This window comes from Monopterus albus, unplaced genomic scaffold (genome assembly GCF_001952655.1).
Source record: "Monopterus albus unplaced genomic scaffold, M_albus_1.0 scaffold133.1, whole genome shotgun sequence".
Lineage (NCBI taxonomy): Eukaryota > Metazoa > Chordata > Actinopteri > Synbranchiformes > Synbranchidae > Monopterus > Monopterus albus.
In genome coordinates, this window is record NW_018128013.1 from 1,873,058 (window position 1) to 1,890,675 (window position 17,618).

At 40.1% G+C, this 17,618-nt stretch overlaps 1 protein-coding gene across 1 annotated transcript in view; it reads right to left on the reverse strand.

Moving 5' to 3' along the window:
- Nucleotides 1-17,618, reverse strand: part of astn1 (astrotactin 1) — a 448,006-nt gene that overhangs the window by 159,578 nt on the left and 270,810 nt on the right. Inside the window, 1 exon segment of the mRNA XM_020613364.1 lies at nt 2,257-2,361. Coding sequence (XP_020469020.1) covers nt 2,257-2,361 — 105 coding nt within the window.

Consider the following 17,618-nt stretch of genomic DNA (forward strand, 5'->3'; position numbering starts at 1 on the left):
TAGTAAACCCTTTTAGCCAGTATGGCTAGATGGCATCATCCATGACTTTGGCCCAGGCTGATGCATTTGATCAACTATTGTATAAACTGCCATCCATGGCTCCCAGAGAACTAATTACAGTACCTCTGATCATCTCTATTCCTCTAACATCACTAGGAGGTTGGCATCCTTTAGTTACTTCCATCAACAATGTTGTTTTTGGTTCTGTGTGTTTGTTTATTTGTTGGTTGGTTAGCAGGATTACAGACAAACAGCCAGATGGATCATCATTCTATTTTGTGTAGGCATTGCCCAGTTCTCCCCGAGATCCTCTGCTTGACATGGGCACCGGTGGGGACGAGCTTGCTCTGGCCGAGCAGCACGCCCCTACCGCCGGTTAACCTCCGGCATTCGGGAGTCTGATTCATGACCTGCTGGAGATCATCAAGAAAGCAGCAGACTGTAAGGGCATCCCTTTCCGGCCACTGCCCCTGCAGTTGCAGTGGCTTGGTGCTTTCCTTATTGGTGCCTTGTATGTCTGTTTGTGTTTGAACAGCGTACTTTGGCGAACAAGTGCTACAGTCGGTGTGATCTTCTCAAGATAGGTGTTTGTTACAAGGGAAGCATTTCACGTGAGTTTCTTCGCTTACATAATATCCCAGCAGACATAACGAGGAACTGGTTCTCCATGGATTGTTATCCCCACAGGGAAGATTAATTGGCATATAATTGGGTACAAAGATTTCATGATACCTGCGAATGTATAGTAATGGCTTTAATGATCCCCTGATTTTTCCAAATGACTACCCTGCAGGTCACACTTTTTACATATCTTATGAAATATCTCAGCACCTAATGAATGGATTTTCATGAAATGGGACACACACGTGAGCTGCTCATCTCATATTTGAAAAGTTCTGGGCATAAGGAATCTCAGTAGGAAATACGAAGCTCTTAAAAAGGCAGCCAAGGCTGATTTCTGCTCCTGCTTTGGAAGCTGCGAATGATACTAAGTATGATGAAATAATGCCTATAAACCTATCAATCTGTTGAAGGCCTCTCGCTCTATCACATTAACTAAAGGAACCATCTATTCCTTCTGGCATTGGCTGTTACGACAGTGTTCTTATTTGCTCTCGCTGTGAAGCAATAACTTAACTTTAGCACCCTATTTATTATGAGGCCTTGAGTTTGGGTGCTACCTGGAAAAACACCTTTTTATGAGAACTGCTAAAAACCTTTACTATCCAGAGCCCCTTTCCTGTTGTTGAGAGGGAGAAAAACATGTTAATGCTTCCTTTTTCAATAAGTTTTCATATGGACCACAACAACTGAAAGAGTGGCTTTGGATACTACTGGATGTAGACAATATTTTGAGGTAACAGACGATTAACAGGACAGCTGTAGTCAGTGGACACTGTGTTACAACTGTGCCCATCTTGTTTACTTGTACTTGTTGAGCATCTTTTTTTTTAAGTTTTTGCCCTTTTGATGTGACATTTTGATAATTTGAGATTAAAGGGAAGTTCACTCTCACCCATTTATTGCCTTTCAGGGTTCTCTACGAGCAATTCAGCTGAACAGCACTATCACAAGCGATTCATAATAGACTGTTCCAACAAGGTTTAATTTGATATATTGCACCCAACGTGAACCTTTTGGCACTACATTACAAAATTGCCAGCAATGCGCCCTGCAGTGATAGTCTTTATATGTTCAAGAATTTCATTATCATAAATATACTTCTGCTGCTGACAAGAATACATTTAGAAACTTGTGTTTTTCTGCAGGCAGTCTTCTGTATATACATTTTTCTGTTACAGTTTATTTTCTTCAACAGTTCAACATATCTTAAGCTTTTAAACAAAGTTTGACATCGAAAATGAGTAAAGATGTCACTACAGTATCTTTAAGCACCAAAGACTACGAGAATATGATAATCGGGAGATGTACTGTAAGTATGCCTATTATTAATCACATAAACGAGAATATGATAATCAGGAGATGTAAGTATGCCTATTATTAATCACATAGCTGATCAAAAATGAAAATTAAACAAAGTATCCAAGGTGCATGATGAGTTGCTAACCTTGATGTGTCATATTACTTAAAATGTGATAAATAATTGATGGCCGACAATGCAGTTTTTTTGCCCTTCTTTTGTTTATGAGAATTTATGTCACAGAGACTAGCGCATGGTCTTCTCCAGCATAAATAAATAATTAATAATAACAAATGATATATCTAATGAACTGCCAGAAGTGCAGGGTGATTTACCTTGAGAGAGGACCCACTGATTGAGTTTGACGTGATACAGCACAGAGCGAAGACTCCAGTGCTGAACCAAGGGGTAGCCAGACACCTCGCTGTAGTTCACCATGCCTGCATTAACACACACAAAAACACACATTTAATAATACTGACACAGTTCTTAGTGGAAATTAAAGTATGGCTCAAGGTAGTTCTACACCACACCCGTAAAACCCTACAGAAAGACTTTAATATTAATATATATTTAGTCCTCCAAGTGCAGGGGAGATTGCAGTCTTGCAGCAGATCAAAAGCTGGCCCTGCATCTTTTTCTTGTTTACTTTACCTGAAGAATCATGAAGAACATTTAATAATTATTAATATTATATTAGATGACAGGAGAAAGGAGCAAGTAAAAACTCTGGTGTTAGATCAAAGTGAAGCCAGATCTGCTACTCTCCACCAGGAAAACTAATGGCTGCATTAACATTAAATCTATTCAGAAATAATTATATAGTGGGAGGAAGGCTGAGGTGTTCAGTGTTAGATGAAAGCAGAGGCCAACACCTGATTTGAAAAAACATCACATTAATATTAAGCATGAATAAACCAATTTTCATGAATTTCTGAAATGTCCTCTCTTTGTAGCACCAGGTTTCCGAATGCCAACGAAAATGATCAAATTCACATGATGCACAAAATGCATCAAATATATTTATGATGAATATTGAATTTGGACAATAGTAAAACTAAAGTGAAATATATTTGTGATTTTTAGTAACTCATCATTATTTAATGATGAATCTGAACAGTTATCTGCCTGGATCACAAAAAGCATGGACTGATCAAAAAGGGGGCTAGTTGTGCAACAACACATTTAATTTAAAACCACTTAATGACAGGACAATAATCTATGATTCAGAATATTCAGTTTGTTTCAAGTGGAAAACATCCCCCTTAACAATGACAGGGGCATTATTATGGAATAATTAAGAATGATTAAACTATCAATAACTTGTACTCAATCAGACACAACAGCTTTTGTCAATAAAGTCCATTTAATTATTATTTTCACTTTATTATTTATTGAAGTGAGGTTGAGAACACAATCAGAAAATGATCAATTGTAAAATCAAACCTTTTCTAGTTAAATGATCAGTCTGCATAATGTCATTTGACATGTCAGGAGTGGAAGTCTCCTGTTACATTTCCATACATATCCTGTCAATATTTTAAGCTTATCAATTTAAAGGTTCAGAATTGGGATCTGCCAAGTTTTGAGCAACTTGTGAAAAATAACATTAGATGAAATAACAACATTGAAACAGTCTGATAATGTGAAAGGGGTCTCTAGTCATGGCAAACCTACAGAGAATGTTTACCTGAATCTGCAGCTACACTTGGCTCTACGACTTTTTACAGTGGGTTTCAGCTCATTGTTTATCTGTCCAGACCACAACTTTACTCTTAGTGGAATCTCAGTGCTGTTGTTCTGGACAATAATCTACCCACTCAGGACCCTGCATCAGCTAGGCAAGGTTAGCAACTAGATGGTGAACATAGTGGAACATTTAGCAGCTATTGGGGTTTTTCCATCATAGGAACCTGTTTCAACATGACAAGTCATAATCCAAACTGGAATTTAGCTGTAGTTCAGTTTCTCAGTCACTGTAAATCTGTGTATTCTGTCAGTGAAGCCAGAGGTAATATACTGCCAGCATGTTTTTCATGTTGCATTCCTTTACAGCTCAGTATTTTATCTATTGTATACTGCTATATCTAATTTACCAATCATTTATCTGCTGAAATCAATAATGCCTTTAGAAGTCATCCATGTCTGACTGTTTTTCATTTTGAAGCAATGCTCGGTTGATCAAATGTTATGCATGCGTCTCGCTCCAACGTCTTCATATCCATAGCAACAAATAGTCAGTAACAATGCACAATATACATGTGCGTGAAACATCAATGGGACACATGAGGAAGAGGAAAACACTGATCATACACCACGGTGAGAAAGACCTGCTGCTGTTCTAAGACATGTTATAGTGTTAATGCACCATTCAGCTTTTATGAACAAATCATTTGCAAATAAAGCATAAAGTGATCGTGCACAGCACAGATTCATAAGGAACATAACTTGGAGTGAATAAATAATCTCAACCCCTTGTCTTTAGATATAAAATGTTTTATTACAGCCAACAATTTTTAAAACCTTAGTGAATAAACTGTTTTTATTGTTGGAATCAGTGGCAGGACCTTTCCAGTTTTGCATAAGAATACAGAATCAGGCCTTTAACATTAACATCACTTATAGTCAGCCATAACCAGAGCTGCAGAATATAAATCATCTCATCTCCCATGGCAACTGATAGCCGTGTCACGTTGCAGCAGTGGGATTACAACCATATATCACTATGACTGCTCCCACTGTGTTCACAAGCACATCCAGAAGGTATCTGAATAACCCCGGTAACTGAGACATGTTTCTATATGTCTGCAGCCACAGGCATGGATGGGGGGGAAGCAGGGGGTTAAATAAAAAAAAATGTGAGAGAGAAGGGGAGAGGTGAAGATTTGGCTGAGTGTATCAGAAATAAATTGAGACATGAGAAGAAGATAACATAAAAGGCACAGCAGAAAAGGTGTATCTAATGCATGAAAAAGGGGAAGGAAAAACCATAGAAGATGGGTAAGAAGGGGCATAGCTGTCATCCCCAGTGAAGGGCAGAAGTTTGTGTGCATTGCACAGATTTGAAGTGACCAACATGGTGCGACTATGTGATACAATACACGTTCCAAAATGAAGAATGGTGGGGACACTGTCACCTTCCAACCTATGCATTTTGTTCACCACCAAATTGTATTTTGGTGCCAAAATAATTTCTGGCTGTATGATACTTTTTGAATGAATGAAGAACCACATTTATGAACTGCATTAGAGTCGCTCGGAGGGTAAGGCTGTGCTCAAATTTTCAAAGGTTTGAAAAAACCAGATCAGTCTGAATGCCTGCTAAGTGGTGTGGAATGACAGGAGCCTAAAGTGACTGTCAAACCAGAGAACAGGGTTCTCACACAGAGTGCTGTATAGGATGTAGGCAACAATGGCACTATGGTTAATCTTAGATAAAGACAGGTTTTGGTTAAATGCTGATAAACAGGCTGTGTCTAAATTCACTATGAACATTTTCTGCACCAGACCACAATCATTCCTTAGCCTTAACCAAGTGCTGTGAGTGCCTAATAATTTGTAATAAAGTGTAATAATGCCGCAGTCACTAAAAGCTGATATTTTATTGTACTAATATTTTGTCAGAATACTTCATGATACATGAAGATACAACTTGCCAAATATGTAAATTATCAGCATGTCATTATTATAGAAAACATGATCTGGTAGTATTTCTTGCATTTAAGTATATCAATTCAATTTATTTGTATAGTGCCAATTCACAACAACTATTGTCTCAGGGCACTTCACATAATTCGGTCTAGACCTTACGCTATTATGAGGAAAACCCAACAAATCACCCTTGAACAAGCATGGGGAGGAAAAACTCCCTTTAATGGAAAAAACCTCTGACAGACCCCGACTCCTGGTGGGTGGCCTTCTACTGGTTGGGCTGAATGGATAGAGGAGAGAGAAATGTAGGTGTGGATTACATAACTGTCATGTTTAATTCAGAAATGACAGGACAACAGAGAGCTTCAACACGTGTATTATGTGGGACCTGGCATCCAAGACGGCCTCCCTGTGCTTCTGGCAGCAGTGGCAACAGAGAGGCAGAAAATAAGGATATGAATTATTAATAACTGAATCTTTATGTCTGTTGCTTAATTTCCTAATGACAATCAGGAACCCCTCTCAAGTCTAACCATCTCAAATACCTTAACACATTTTCTCAGGAGAAGAAAAATGGAGACAAAAATTAGATGTGAAGTATGATGAGTATTGGGATCCTGCAAGGCCAGTAACAGTTCCTTTTTGAGGGTGCTGTGAAAATGCAACATTTGGCAGAGGCCTGACACCACCTATGAACTTGATGAATAAGCTTCTAAATGTGATGTTCCTGCATTGTCCTCACCTTCAGCTACATCCATTTATCCCCTCTTAAGGGAAATGGCTACCCGAAACGATAGATATATTCCCCGGCAAGAGCACACCACTACATAACCTACCATCCCCAGCACCCCTTTTGTAAAAATGAATAACAAGCCCAAAACATATACAGCAGCACAGGGTATTCTTCTTCTTGCTGAAAGGCCTTGTCTCCCTTTTAGCCCTGGGGTGCTCTGCTCTCATTGTCTGACAGAATGATTAATTTGAGTGAACTTCTCTTTGCAAACATCCCAAGTTCACAGTCTCTCTCCAGTGCCAGAGAAGCTGCTTGGTCAGGCCTGCTCTATGTACTATGGCTGATTCCCTTTGTAAAAATACAAGGCATACAAATGTCTCTCATATCGAGACCATATTGTAACATATTGTAAGAGGTTTAAATGCCACCACATAAACATTACTTGCTATAAAGTAGTTGAGGAACATTGCCATGTTAACTGTATTTGTGTACAGCTCTGATCCACAACTACAACTATGTCTGAGGGCTCAGTTGAGATACGGGGTGGAAGTTTACTGAATAAAGTTACTCAAGTACTGTGTCTAAGTACAGTATACCTTTAAGATCCACAAAATATACTTGAGTGCCTCTGTTTTGTCAGACACCATAATTTTTACTCTGCTTTCTTCCATATGGGAATAGTGACAGCTGTATCTGCAACTTAGACTACAGATTACATTTATACATTTGCCATATAAAATAAGTTCATTTAAATTTTGAGTAATTCAATAAGGAAATGCTGGAGCAGACTATTTGATTTGCAGCTTTTAAAGTGCCATTCCATAGGAACCATCCTGTACCCACCTGTACCAGGATTATTGGTTTTGGTTGCCTTAGTAGTGGACCATGTCTCTACTGAAACCCTCCTGTCATACAGTATAGTCAAGTGTTTATTGCCATATTCACAGTGACAAAACATGCTTCCCTGTACAATGAAATTCTTACTTACAATCCTGCTCAGACGCAAATTCATTAAGCGTACTACTCTGCCTCCAACCCGGCTGTCTATGTCCCTACTTCTTGACTGGCAGACAAAACTCAGCCAAAGAAGAAGACCCACATCTTAAAAAATAAAATAAAATAAAAAAGAAAGAAGAAGAAGAAGGCAGCACATTACAAAAAATATAAGAAATCCAATTCAACAGCTATGTTTGCTGACTCCATGTTTGCTCTGGTGTGTGCCTACTGTCGACGTCCGTTCCGCTTGTGTCACAATGACATATACAGCAGGAGCAATGCTCATACTGTGCAATGGAAACACAAACATGTATTGGGGCCATGCTACTTGGGACAATAGTCAGCCAGCTGTCCTGAGTACGGGATGGTTACTGGTGGCATAATTGTGCCAACAGGCTGATGTTTTTACCCTAGTGTATCATCATCAGAGTCCTCTACTACTACTTTGTTGTCACCAGAAGTCACACTATTCTGAAGTTTATTGACTCTGATCTGAGAAGCATCTGACTTTGTTGCCCATTGTTGAAAGATGTACAAATAACACCTTTCTAATAAAATTTTATGTATTGTTTAAGTGTAAAGAGCAACTTTGCACCCATTTCTAGCTTGAAATGCCCCCTGTCACAGATTGAAAAAATGCACTTAAACACACTATTTGCCACTTGAATCTGCATTTAGTAGCTTGGTAGTATTTCTATTACAACTGGTCTTGGTGACAGTAGCATACACTCAATCTCTCTATGTAGTGTTTATTGCAACCTTATACTGTCCACACTGTTAGCTGATTTCCTTTATTTATATGTTGGGAGGGACGGGTTGTGTGAAGGATGCGATGGGTGGATGACAATGACATTGCTGTGTAATTTGAAGGAGGGATGTACTAGATAATATCATAGATTTTTATGGATTTTTGAGGTGTAGAGGACAGACTGACCTTTTTTTAGCAAAATGAATAATGGCTTCAGTTGGACTGCATGCTGCATACTGTGATCAGAAACAATTAATAGCATAACAAAGTGGGAGTACACAATTTACTAACTCAAATAAAGTGTTTTCTGTGTTAAGCTAGTCTTTAAACTACCTGACAAACTGCATAATTAAAACATACTGAATTTCCATTGACATAGAAACTCTAATAATATGAAATGCAGAAGCCCTGCAATAAACACAGTATTATCCTATTGACACAGTATGCTAAACATTTTGTCCACTCTATTTACAGTATATAACAGAGGGCAAAACATGGGATGCACCCTATAATATAATGCAACTCAGTACAATAAAATGCTTCTCTGATTTAATCAAAAACGTTCTGACAGTGTTGCATTAATTACAGTACTATTTGTATCTCTCATTGCAGTGAATGTGTTCAGGACATAAAGCAATGCAGTCAAGCCCTGCAATGTATTGGCGACCTGCGGGATTGGCTCCGGCAGACCCCCCCCACGTTGAACGCGTTCAAGGACTAAGCGGTAGAAAATGAATGAATGCAGTCAATCACTGCTGGGAGGGGTGGGGGTTAACTCTCTGACTAATGGCAATATTAAATCTATGAAAGACATGGAACTATGCTATGCATGAGATGAAAATAAAATTGAAAGCAGTTTTATTTCTTTCACTGAGTGGCACAGAATAAAGGGCAAGAGAGCCAGACCAGCTATTAAGACATGAAGTAACAGAAAAGACAGAAGGCCAAAGGGGAAAAGAAAAGAAAAACATTCAGTGACTTTAAGGAGAGCTGTGGAACAGAGCTGCAGTTTCATACCAAAAATCTGTGAACAGAAATAGAACCAATTAGGACAACACAAATGGCTGTTGTGAGAAGCAGTAACAAAACCAATACACCAGTCACAGCATCTTGACAAGGACTTCAAGGTGGGCCAGAGTAGACTAAAATTAGAAATCAGGGCCCAAATTAACTAGAGCTGGGCTATTTCAAAAATAAGTCTGCTTAGGTTCTCATAAGACGTGAGCAGTTCTTACTAGCTAGTAGTAGGTAGGTGTATATTCAGCCCATGAAATCTATCATTCTTCTAGGAAAAGCAAATTACTGTTAGAGTTACCCTGTGTATAAAGGAACATGTCAGTCACATATGAATAATTATTAGTGTCCATATGTGTTATGAGACAACAAAACCCATTGTTGCAGGTAAACAGCAAGCTTCAATAACAAAGCATAAGGTTTCTGTTTATAAACTTTACATTTTAAAGTAATATACATAGGTAGGACAGTGCTGGGCCTGGTGTGCATGGCAGTTATAGAAAACTGAATCATATTCCAGCTGACAGAGACCATGTGTAGTCCACTAGGAAGTAAATTCTCCTGTCCTGCTGTGAGTCCCACCATGGGGACCAGGGGCTCACTTCCCTATTGGAGTTTGTTGCTCTGTGATCCATCTTTGTTAGCCTGTCTGCTTTTCCATTGTTCATATAGAAAGATAAAATGCCCCAGTTAAAGTGTATGAAGGTGAGACAGTTTTTCTCTTATTCATTCAATGAAGCTGAATTTTCTAATTTGTCACACAGAATGAGTTGGTTGTGTGCACATATAGTTGGAGGTCCCTCTGTGGTGTGTTCTTCACAAAAAAACTTATAAAACTCTAAGAAGCTTACTTTAATGCTGGTATTTCCCTGACAATGAAAAATGTGATCTTTGACACTGCACTGTGTTGACAGAAGAAGCACAGGTCTGAGGACCAGGTCTGCCTTAACTTGTTTGATAATTTGGTGCAAATAGCATGTGTGTTTTATACAGCAATTACAGAATAATGGTGAACAATGAGGCAAGAAACAAGTATTTGTTGTTGGTCCGAGAAGATGGAGTTGCCCACACAAAAGGTATTATGCCAAATTTTGGATGTACCCTTGGGTAGAGAGACAAACAAAGTTCAAAGTGTTTATTTATCATATGCACAGTTAGGAAACGTGTTTCCCTGTACAATGAAATTCTTACTTTGCCGTCCACATGAATGCCACAAAATACAAATGAAATATAAAGTAGATAATTAAGTAACACAAAATCTAAGGCACTTTAAGCAGCAAATGCAGCAATATAATAAAAATATATGAGAATCTAATAAGAGTGTATGCTGCATGGGAGCAGCATGTGCAGCAGTCAGCAGTCAATGTGCAATTATGCATGTGCAAACTGAGAATGTAAACAATATAGGTCATCAGTACATGACGTATTAACTGGTAATAAACTCCTCAGCTGTTTAGGAGTCTGATGGCAGAGGGAAAGAAAGAGTTTTTCAGTCTGGAGGTCCTGCATTTCACACTTCTGAACCTCCGGCCGGACGGTAGGGAGGTGAACAGTCAGTACCGGGGGTGGGTGGGTCTTTGAGGATGGAGGCAGCTTTCCTACGCACCCTGCGGTGGTAAATGTTCTGCGGAGAGGGCAGTGGAGTCCTGGTGATCTTCTCCACAGTCTTTACCACTCTCTGCAGGCGCTTGCGGTCCATGGCAGTAGTGCTGCCATACCAGACAGTGATGCAGCTGGTCAAGATGCTCTCAATGATGCAGCTGTAGAGGTTACAAAGGATCCTAGGCGACATGCCAAACCTCCTCAGCCTCCTCAGGAAGTACAGCCGCCGTTGGGCCTTCTTGACCAGCTGTGTGGTGTTATGTGTCCTCAATGATGTGGACGCCCAGAGACTTGAAGCTCTCCTCTCCACTTCGAGCCCCCGAATGAACAGTGGCTGATGAGATCTCCTCTCCTTCCTCATGTCCACTATCATCTCCTTCATCTTGTCTGTGTTGAGGCTGAGATTATTGTCCTTGCACCATGACACCAGACCGGCCACCTCCCTCCTGTAGACTGCTTCATCCCCATACTTTATCATCCCACTGGTGGCAGGATAAACCAAAAATGAAGGACACTTTGTGTGTACACTGAGTCAGTAATACACAATTAAATGTATCAAAGAATGGGAGCGCATTCATATGGAAGCTCCATATACAAGTTAAATGATGTTTACCCATTATTTGGCCCCAATGAGGGGGGTGTCAGGCCATGCCACCATAAATCTTCAGAGCCTCACAGTAAGCATCATCATTTTCCAGACCTAACTTATCCTTAACAAAAAACATCTCTAAACCCTATCCCAAGCAAAGAGCAGATATGTCATTTGACACATAGCATCTGCATTGTATTTGCTCAGGAAAAGCGGTGGCTGGCCCACCTGGCTTGCACTGGCAGTCACCTGAGAACAAGGTCCTCTCAGTTGTCCAACCACTGACACTGTTGTATCAGGACTGTCTAACAAAAGAAGACTATTAACAATTCCAGTGAACCTGTAACTATGTTATCACAAGCACCAAAACAAATTCTATGTGGGTGTAGCAGTGAAGGCAAGTCTACAGGGTCATCAGGTGGGCACCCTCTCTAACTGGTGTTTTGTTGAGTTGGGCCCATGACACAGAGAAGGCTCAACAGTGTGTCCCAGCATCCCAGAACCAGCACAACCCTTCATTTACTCAGGCTAATTCAGGCTAACTGTTACCAAACTGTCACTAACACTAGCAAAGATCACAACTGCTGTTCTAGCCAAGAAACATTTCAAATAGCTCACCAGATAACTAGCCAGACTCCTGCTTCCTTTTATATTGTATCAGAAACCACCCTGTATTAGTATTCATTCCAACAAACTAGACAAACATCTACTATGCCCTCATGTTAGCTTCCTCATGCTAACACCATGAAGTAGGCCCCAAGCTTGCTGCTTGTATCAAATGCTGTTGCTAAACCTGTCCTCCTATGCTAGTTTACCTCAGCTTAACAGACATAATCCTCACATATGTTGCTGTTTATAAAAACCACTTACCTATTTTTACCCCATTAACACACTCATTTTCTGCCCCAGAGCCACTCACTGGACCTTGCTGCACTACCAGCTACATTTCTAATTATCTGTCTTAGCCTCCGCCCTTTTATACCTAACTCACCCAGCAGAGAGACAGCTGCCATGGCCAACAATGTCCCCTAACGACTGAGTCATTGGGGTATGGTATTGATAATCATCGTTACCTGTCTTTGAACTCTCACATGTGGACCAACGGCCATTGTCCTGGTGTGAATTGGGGTGGAAATGTTTGGGCAGAGATTTCAAAACAGAGTTGTAGATGGATGATAAGTTGTGTCTGAGTCCACCAATCCTATTCAGAGAGGGGTGTTCTATTTGGACAAAAAAAAATGCTTCTTTGACTCTCTCAAACCAGCAGTGTTCTCTGGAGAGGATCTGGACTTCACTATCCTCAAAAGAATGCCCTTTGTCCTTCGTTGGCTGCCGAAGGACTGAAACACTACCCAGTGGGATAAATATCTTCTGCTCACCACCAGTCAGACAGAACTGATGAAGCCTCTTGGATGGGAGGTGAAATGTCTTCTACCTAAAACTACATCCAGATGTTTTCTTCTAAGTTTCTTCAGCTAACTCTGTGTATTTCAGTTTCTTTCTCTCATTAAGCTGTATGTACAGTGTCCTCCCTGGGAACTATAAGTTCGACAAAATACAGTCCACTGTGCTTCTGACAACAACACAAGGTCTGGTCTGAGGTTAGTGCTGACTATCTCCTCAAGAACTATGAGCTGATTCCCTAAATCCACTTTCATTTGCCAATTTCTCCCTGCCTTTAGCTAGCCTGCATCCTGCCTGTTCAAAATTACTTGCTTCCTGCCTTTTTCACCCTTATGAACAAACAAAATCCCCTCTTGTTCTTCTTCTCCTCCACTGAGTTTAACTTTAAGCACCTACTTTCAATAACTGCTGCTAAATATTTCAACACTTGATCATGTCTACAGGTGTACCATCCTTGAGCCAGGCTTGTTTTATGCCCTGAAAGGATTTGCCGAAGTGATGCTACATGTGAACACAAGGGATATGTTGGATCTATCTATTCAGATTTTGGGGAGATGGAAGCACATCTTCCATTCTATATCTTCCCATCTTATCCACTGTCCCTGCTGAGTCTGCCTTTGCACATCTACCTGTCTCTTCCTGCCTATTAATCGCCAATAACTATCTTCCTTCTGTCAGCTGCTGCTGTTTTATTCCAAGAAGGTCGTGTTGTGCTTAAACCAAAACCACCACATTCATGCTGTACCTGCCCTACAATAACCCTAAGGATAAGAGCTACCTGAGCCTGCAACACTGCCTTCTTTGGGTTCCACTTCTTCCCTGTTGAGACTGTTGGTGCTGCTCTGCACTGCTGCGTCCCTGGATTCTGATTATCTCCAGTCTAGACTTAACACATTTAACCTGTTTATAGGGAGGCTCAAAATCCCTTTCCCATACAGGGCCACACTGCTGAGGCAGTGCAGAGCTCCCAGTCACTTCCTAATGTGTGTGCTAAACATTCTTTCTAGCTTCTCTATCTTAGAAATTGGTACATCATACACCGTCAGTGCCCATAACAATTGTGGCAAAAGACCAAACTGTGGCCACCAGAGTTTGATGCCTTAGTGCTCTTAATCCCATCAACTGCCTGCTGTCTCAAGCCCCGAATCTGCTTTTTTACACTATGAGCTGCATGATAGCTCCTACCTAAACCTTTGACTGGCTTCTCTAACACTTTTGGAATCGGCTCATCAATTTTATATGTACCCTTGGTAGACAGACAAACATAGACTGTAGTGTCTCACTAGTGGTAGAATAAAAAATGAAGTGTACTTTATGTGTATATTGATAATGAGGGCCAGCACACATTCTCGGATCAAAGACTGATTTGTTTTAAGCATTACAGCCAGCAGAATATCTTAGTCTAATTAAAATATATGCAGGGAAGTGATGGTGGTATGCATAACACTTATGTCATGTTAAAACCTTTATTATTTCTCTCCATATTCATGCTTTGTTTCAGTTTACAAACTCACTACTAAAGAGAAGTGCTTTTTTTCTTAAATACTAATAACGTTCATGGAACAAAAAACAAAAGGTTTCAGCAAAGCAAAGGCAATCATCTACAGCACCAGGTCTGACAATATGCAGATTCTGGCATTTTCCTGATTTTGTGAACACATTTCAGCATAGCATTTTTATTAATGATTGCAAATGATGTTTGAAGCAATAAAGGTTAGCCACAGATAATAAAGTTTAGGTGTCCAAGTTGCCAGGCCAAGCTGTTTTTGAAACATTTATTTCAAACCATAATGTTCAGTTTTTTAAATGGCTTAGAGAGCAATGAATAATCTCTGGATCCACCTACTTAAATTCCACTCACCTAAACCATGGCCCAGTCAAAGGTTGCTGAAATTGCACTTCTGAAACATAGCATTCAGTGCACAATAACAGCTGGTCAGTTGCATCCTGTGGCTCTTTTTTTTTTTGGCCAGTAGCAGTCATAGAGACATAACCAGAGTGCTGATGAATTTCTGACAAAGCAGACAACTCCATTATGAGCAGCACAGGCAATGAAACTTACAAATCCCAAAACACAGTACACATTTTGAATTGCACAGTTGCTGGATAATAGAAAAAAATATGTCAACAAAAAACTCAATATCACTTGTGATTTCCACTGAGGAAAGGGAGAAAAAACTGCTACCGTCTTTGTTCCAGCTCCAATTAGACTTCCTGGGGAATGTAAATTAAGTTCTCTTGTTAACATTTGTGACTCTGTCTCATCGGGAAGAAAGGCACAGAATAACAGACAAGTGCATGGCTCGGTGATGCTTGACAGTGAGAGCAGAGTGCTGACGGAAACCGCAGCCTGTCTAAACACCCAAAAGTCCTCCTGTAATTTTGCCTTATGGCTGAAAGTGGTTTGTTATTTTAGTCACTTCTCTAAGGAAGATTCATAGGAATGAGCTCAGGGTGGAAAGTAATCTTATGGCTCATAGAACCCCATTAACCACCCTGGCCTGTGCTCCATTTCACTCCTGGATAAGTTGGAGAATGAATGATTTAGTTGGAAAGAGGGGGGAGAGCAAGAGAGGAGCAAGAAGGAAAGAAATTGTGTTGGAAGGGGTAAGTAGGGTTTGGGATGGTTGGGCAGGGGCAGAGGGTGGTTGGTGGTGGCATTATCCAGAAGGCTTACTGTATTCTCTAATCTAATGAGAAACTAAATGTAATGCAGGACAGCCCAGATTCCCTCACCAGGCAAACTCTGGTTTAAACAAAAAGCAGACACTATGGGGATGGTTAGCATTCCAGAAATCAAAAAAAAAAAAATACTTGGAAGAATTATCATAATACAGACCTTCACAGCTTATGCTCATCTCCTTTCAGGCAGGATGTCTCCACAACATTTTTACACTAATCTCAACAACCAGAAAATGTTCTTGGTGAACTCTAAAGTAACATTTTGACCATGTTCAAAGTCAAAATTTGTGTTTCTGTGAACTATAGTATTGCATAAAAGAAGGGGCTTCAGCCATGTCATGTGAATCCTGTTATTCCTTTAGGCAGTGGGATCCCTGTGACACTTCCTGGTTTCTTTTCTCTGACCATTTCTTATGTCATTCCTAGTTCACTCAAACTGAACTCAGCTCCTACCCCAGTATGTGATATTGTCTGATGTGTCCTGAGGAATTTTTGACAAGCCAGTGATGTGGCTTCGGGTACAACAGTGTCGTAGGTCAGTCCATACTGGTCGAAAGTGAAATATCTTGACAAATACTGGATGGACTGCCATAAAACTGTGTAAAGACATTCATCATCCTGAGAGGATGGATGTTGGATCGATGTTGCTATTGATGTTTGTGATCCCCTATCTTTTCCTCTGGTGGCACCAGCAAGTCAAATTAAATTTGACCAGTAAATTACATCTTGTGGTGCCTTTTGACCAACCTCATGTCACTTGAGATTAGTCATACTTAGTTGACCATACAGTTTGATTATCTGTTTGAGTTCAACTATCAATAACGCCTAATTCCTCATTTAGAACCTACTGTATCTGCCTTATAAGCATGGGCCAGAGTTGAGTGCTTGATAAGCACATTTAGAATTCTTACTTGAAAAACTGCTGTGCACCTGACAAAAACTTCTCACAATTACAAATCCAGGGGCTGATACAAGAAATGTAAGCAACTACAACTGAAGCAAAGGAGCATGGCATGTGTGTATGTGTGCATAAAACAAACCATACAGCTAAACACACTATCAGTAAGCCTGAAACATGCTGTGATTAGGCTGGCAGATGTGGCTTGTGACAGCACAAGGTGACATGCTTTTCAGTTCTGCGGCTTTGAAGACTAAAGGGACCATCATCATCAGTGACGACAAAAATAAGATGCCAAAAAAAGTTAGGCAGATACCTCTGTGCTTGCATGGTCACAAGGCCATATGCTTCAGCTTTAATTATGAGGGAGTAGGGGAGAGAGGAACTCTGGGCTGACTTATGAATCACTGCCACTCTGCCTGCCACAAAAGCCCCATTCTACTGGATTTAAATACCGCCAACACAGATCTCCCCCTCACTAAAAATAAACCATTGGTCTGATGCATGTGCTAAATAGACAGCTGATACCGGTGTGCTTTCATTTACACCTTTCCCCAAGCTTATTAAAATCTGACAATATAGAACATTAACCAGTGTGAAAAATGAAAACAAATAAACAAAACAAGTATATAAATTGTGTGCACAAATGTGCACTGTACTGAACCCAGCCAACCTCTCCTGAGCCAGAGCCATTGACGAATTTTAAAATTCCAAACCCATTTTGAAGGATAAAAAAAGGCTGAAAACTCTTTTTTGTACTTGCAAACTTGCCAAATGCCAAAAAAATTAACTGCCAAGTTCCACCAGCCTGCTGAATGGGTCAGTGGTAAATCACTTTCAATAACTGCACTGCTAATGTGTGCAATTTAAGTGTTAGACATTAGAAAGGTAAATTATCAGCACTTAAGTAAAAACTGAAATCATGCTACAGTAGGGTTGTCTCTGACTTCTGCGGAGCCATAGAAGTTAAAATCCAGAAAGAAGCTTCTCGGATGAGAGGTGAAATATCTTCAAGAACCTCAGCCAAGCCCATCTGCCAACTTCAGCACTTCAGATATACCATGACCTGGATGAATGAGAATCTCCAGACATCTGTAAATCTGCATGAATTTACATAAAAATTTGACAGTTTATCTCATCTGACTGCCTGTCCATGTGTGTCTGCATTTGGATCCTCTCTCTCTGGTTTCTGGTTCCTTCTAGAAACGTGACAGTAGGCTACATGAAGCTTATAAATTATGAGCCTTCTCCCAACTCATGTTGTATCATAGTAGCAGAAAAAAATATACCCTGGAGTTGATATATGTATTTAAATCAAAATGCAAAGCAACTATCACATAACAGGAACTAAAAGTTGTTTAAGTTAACCAGGCTGCAGCT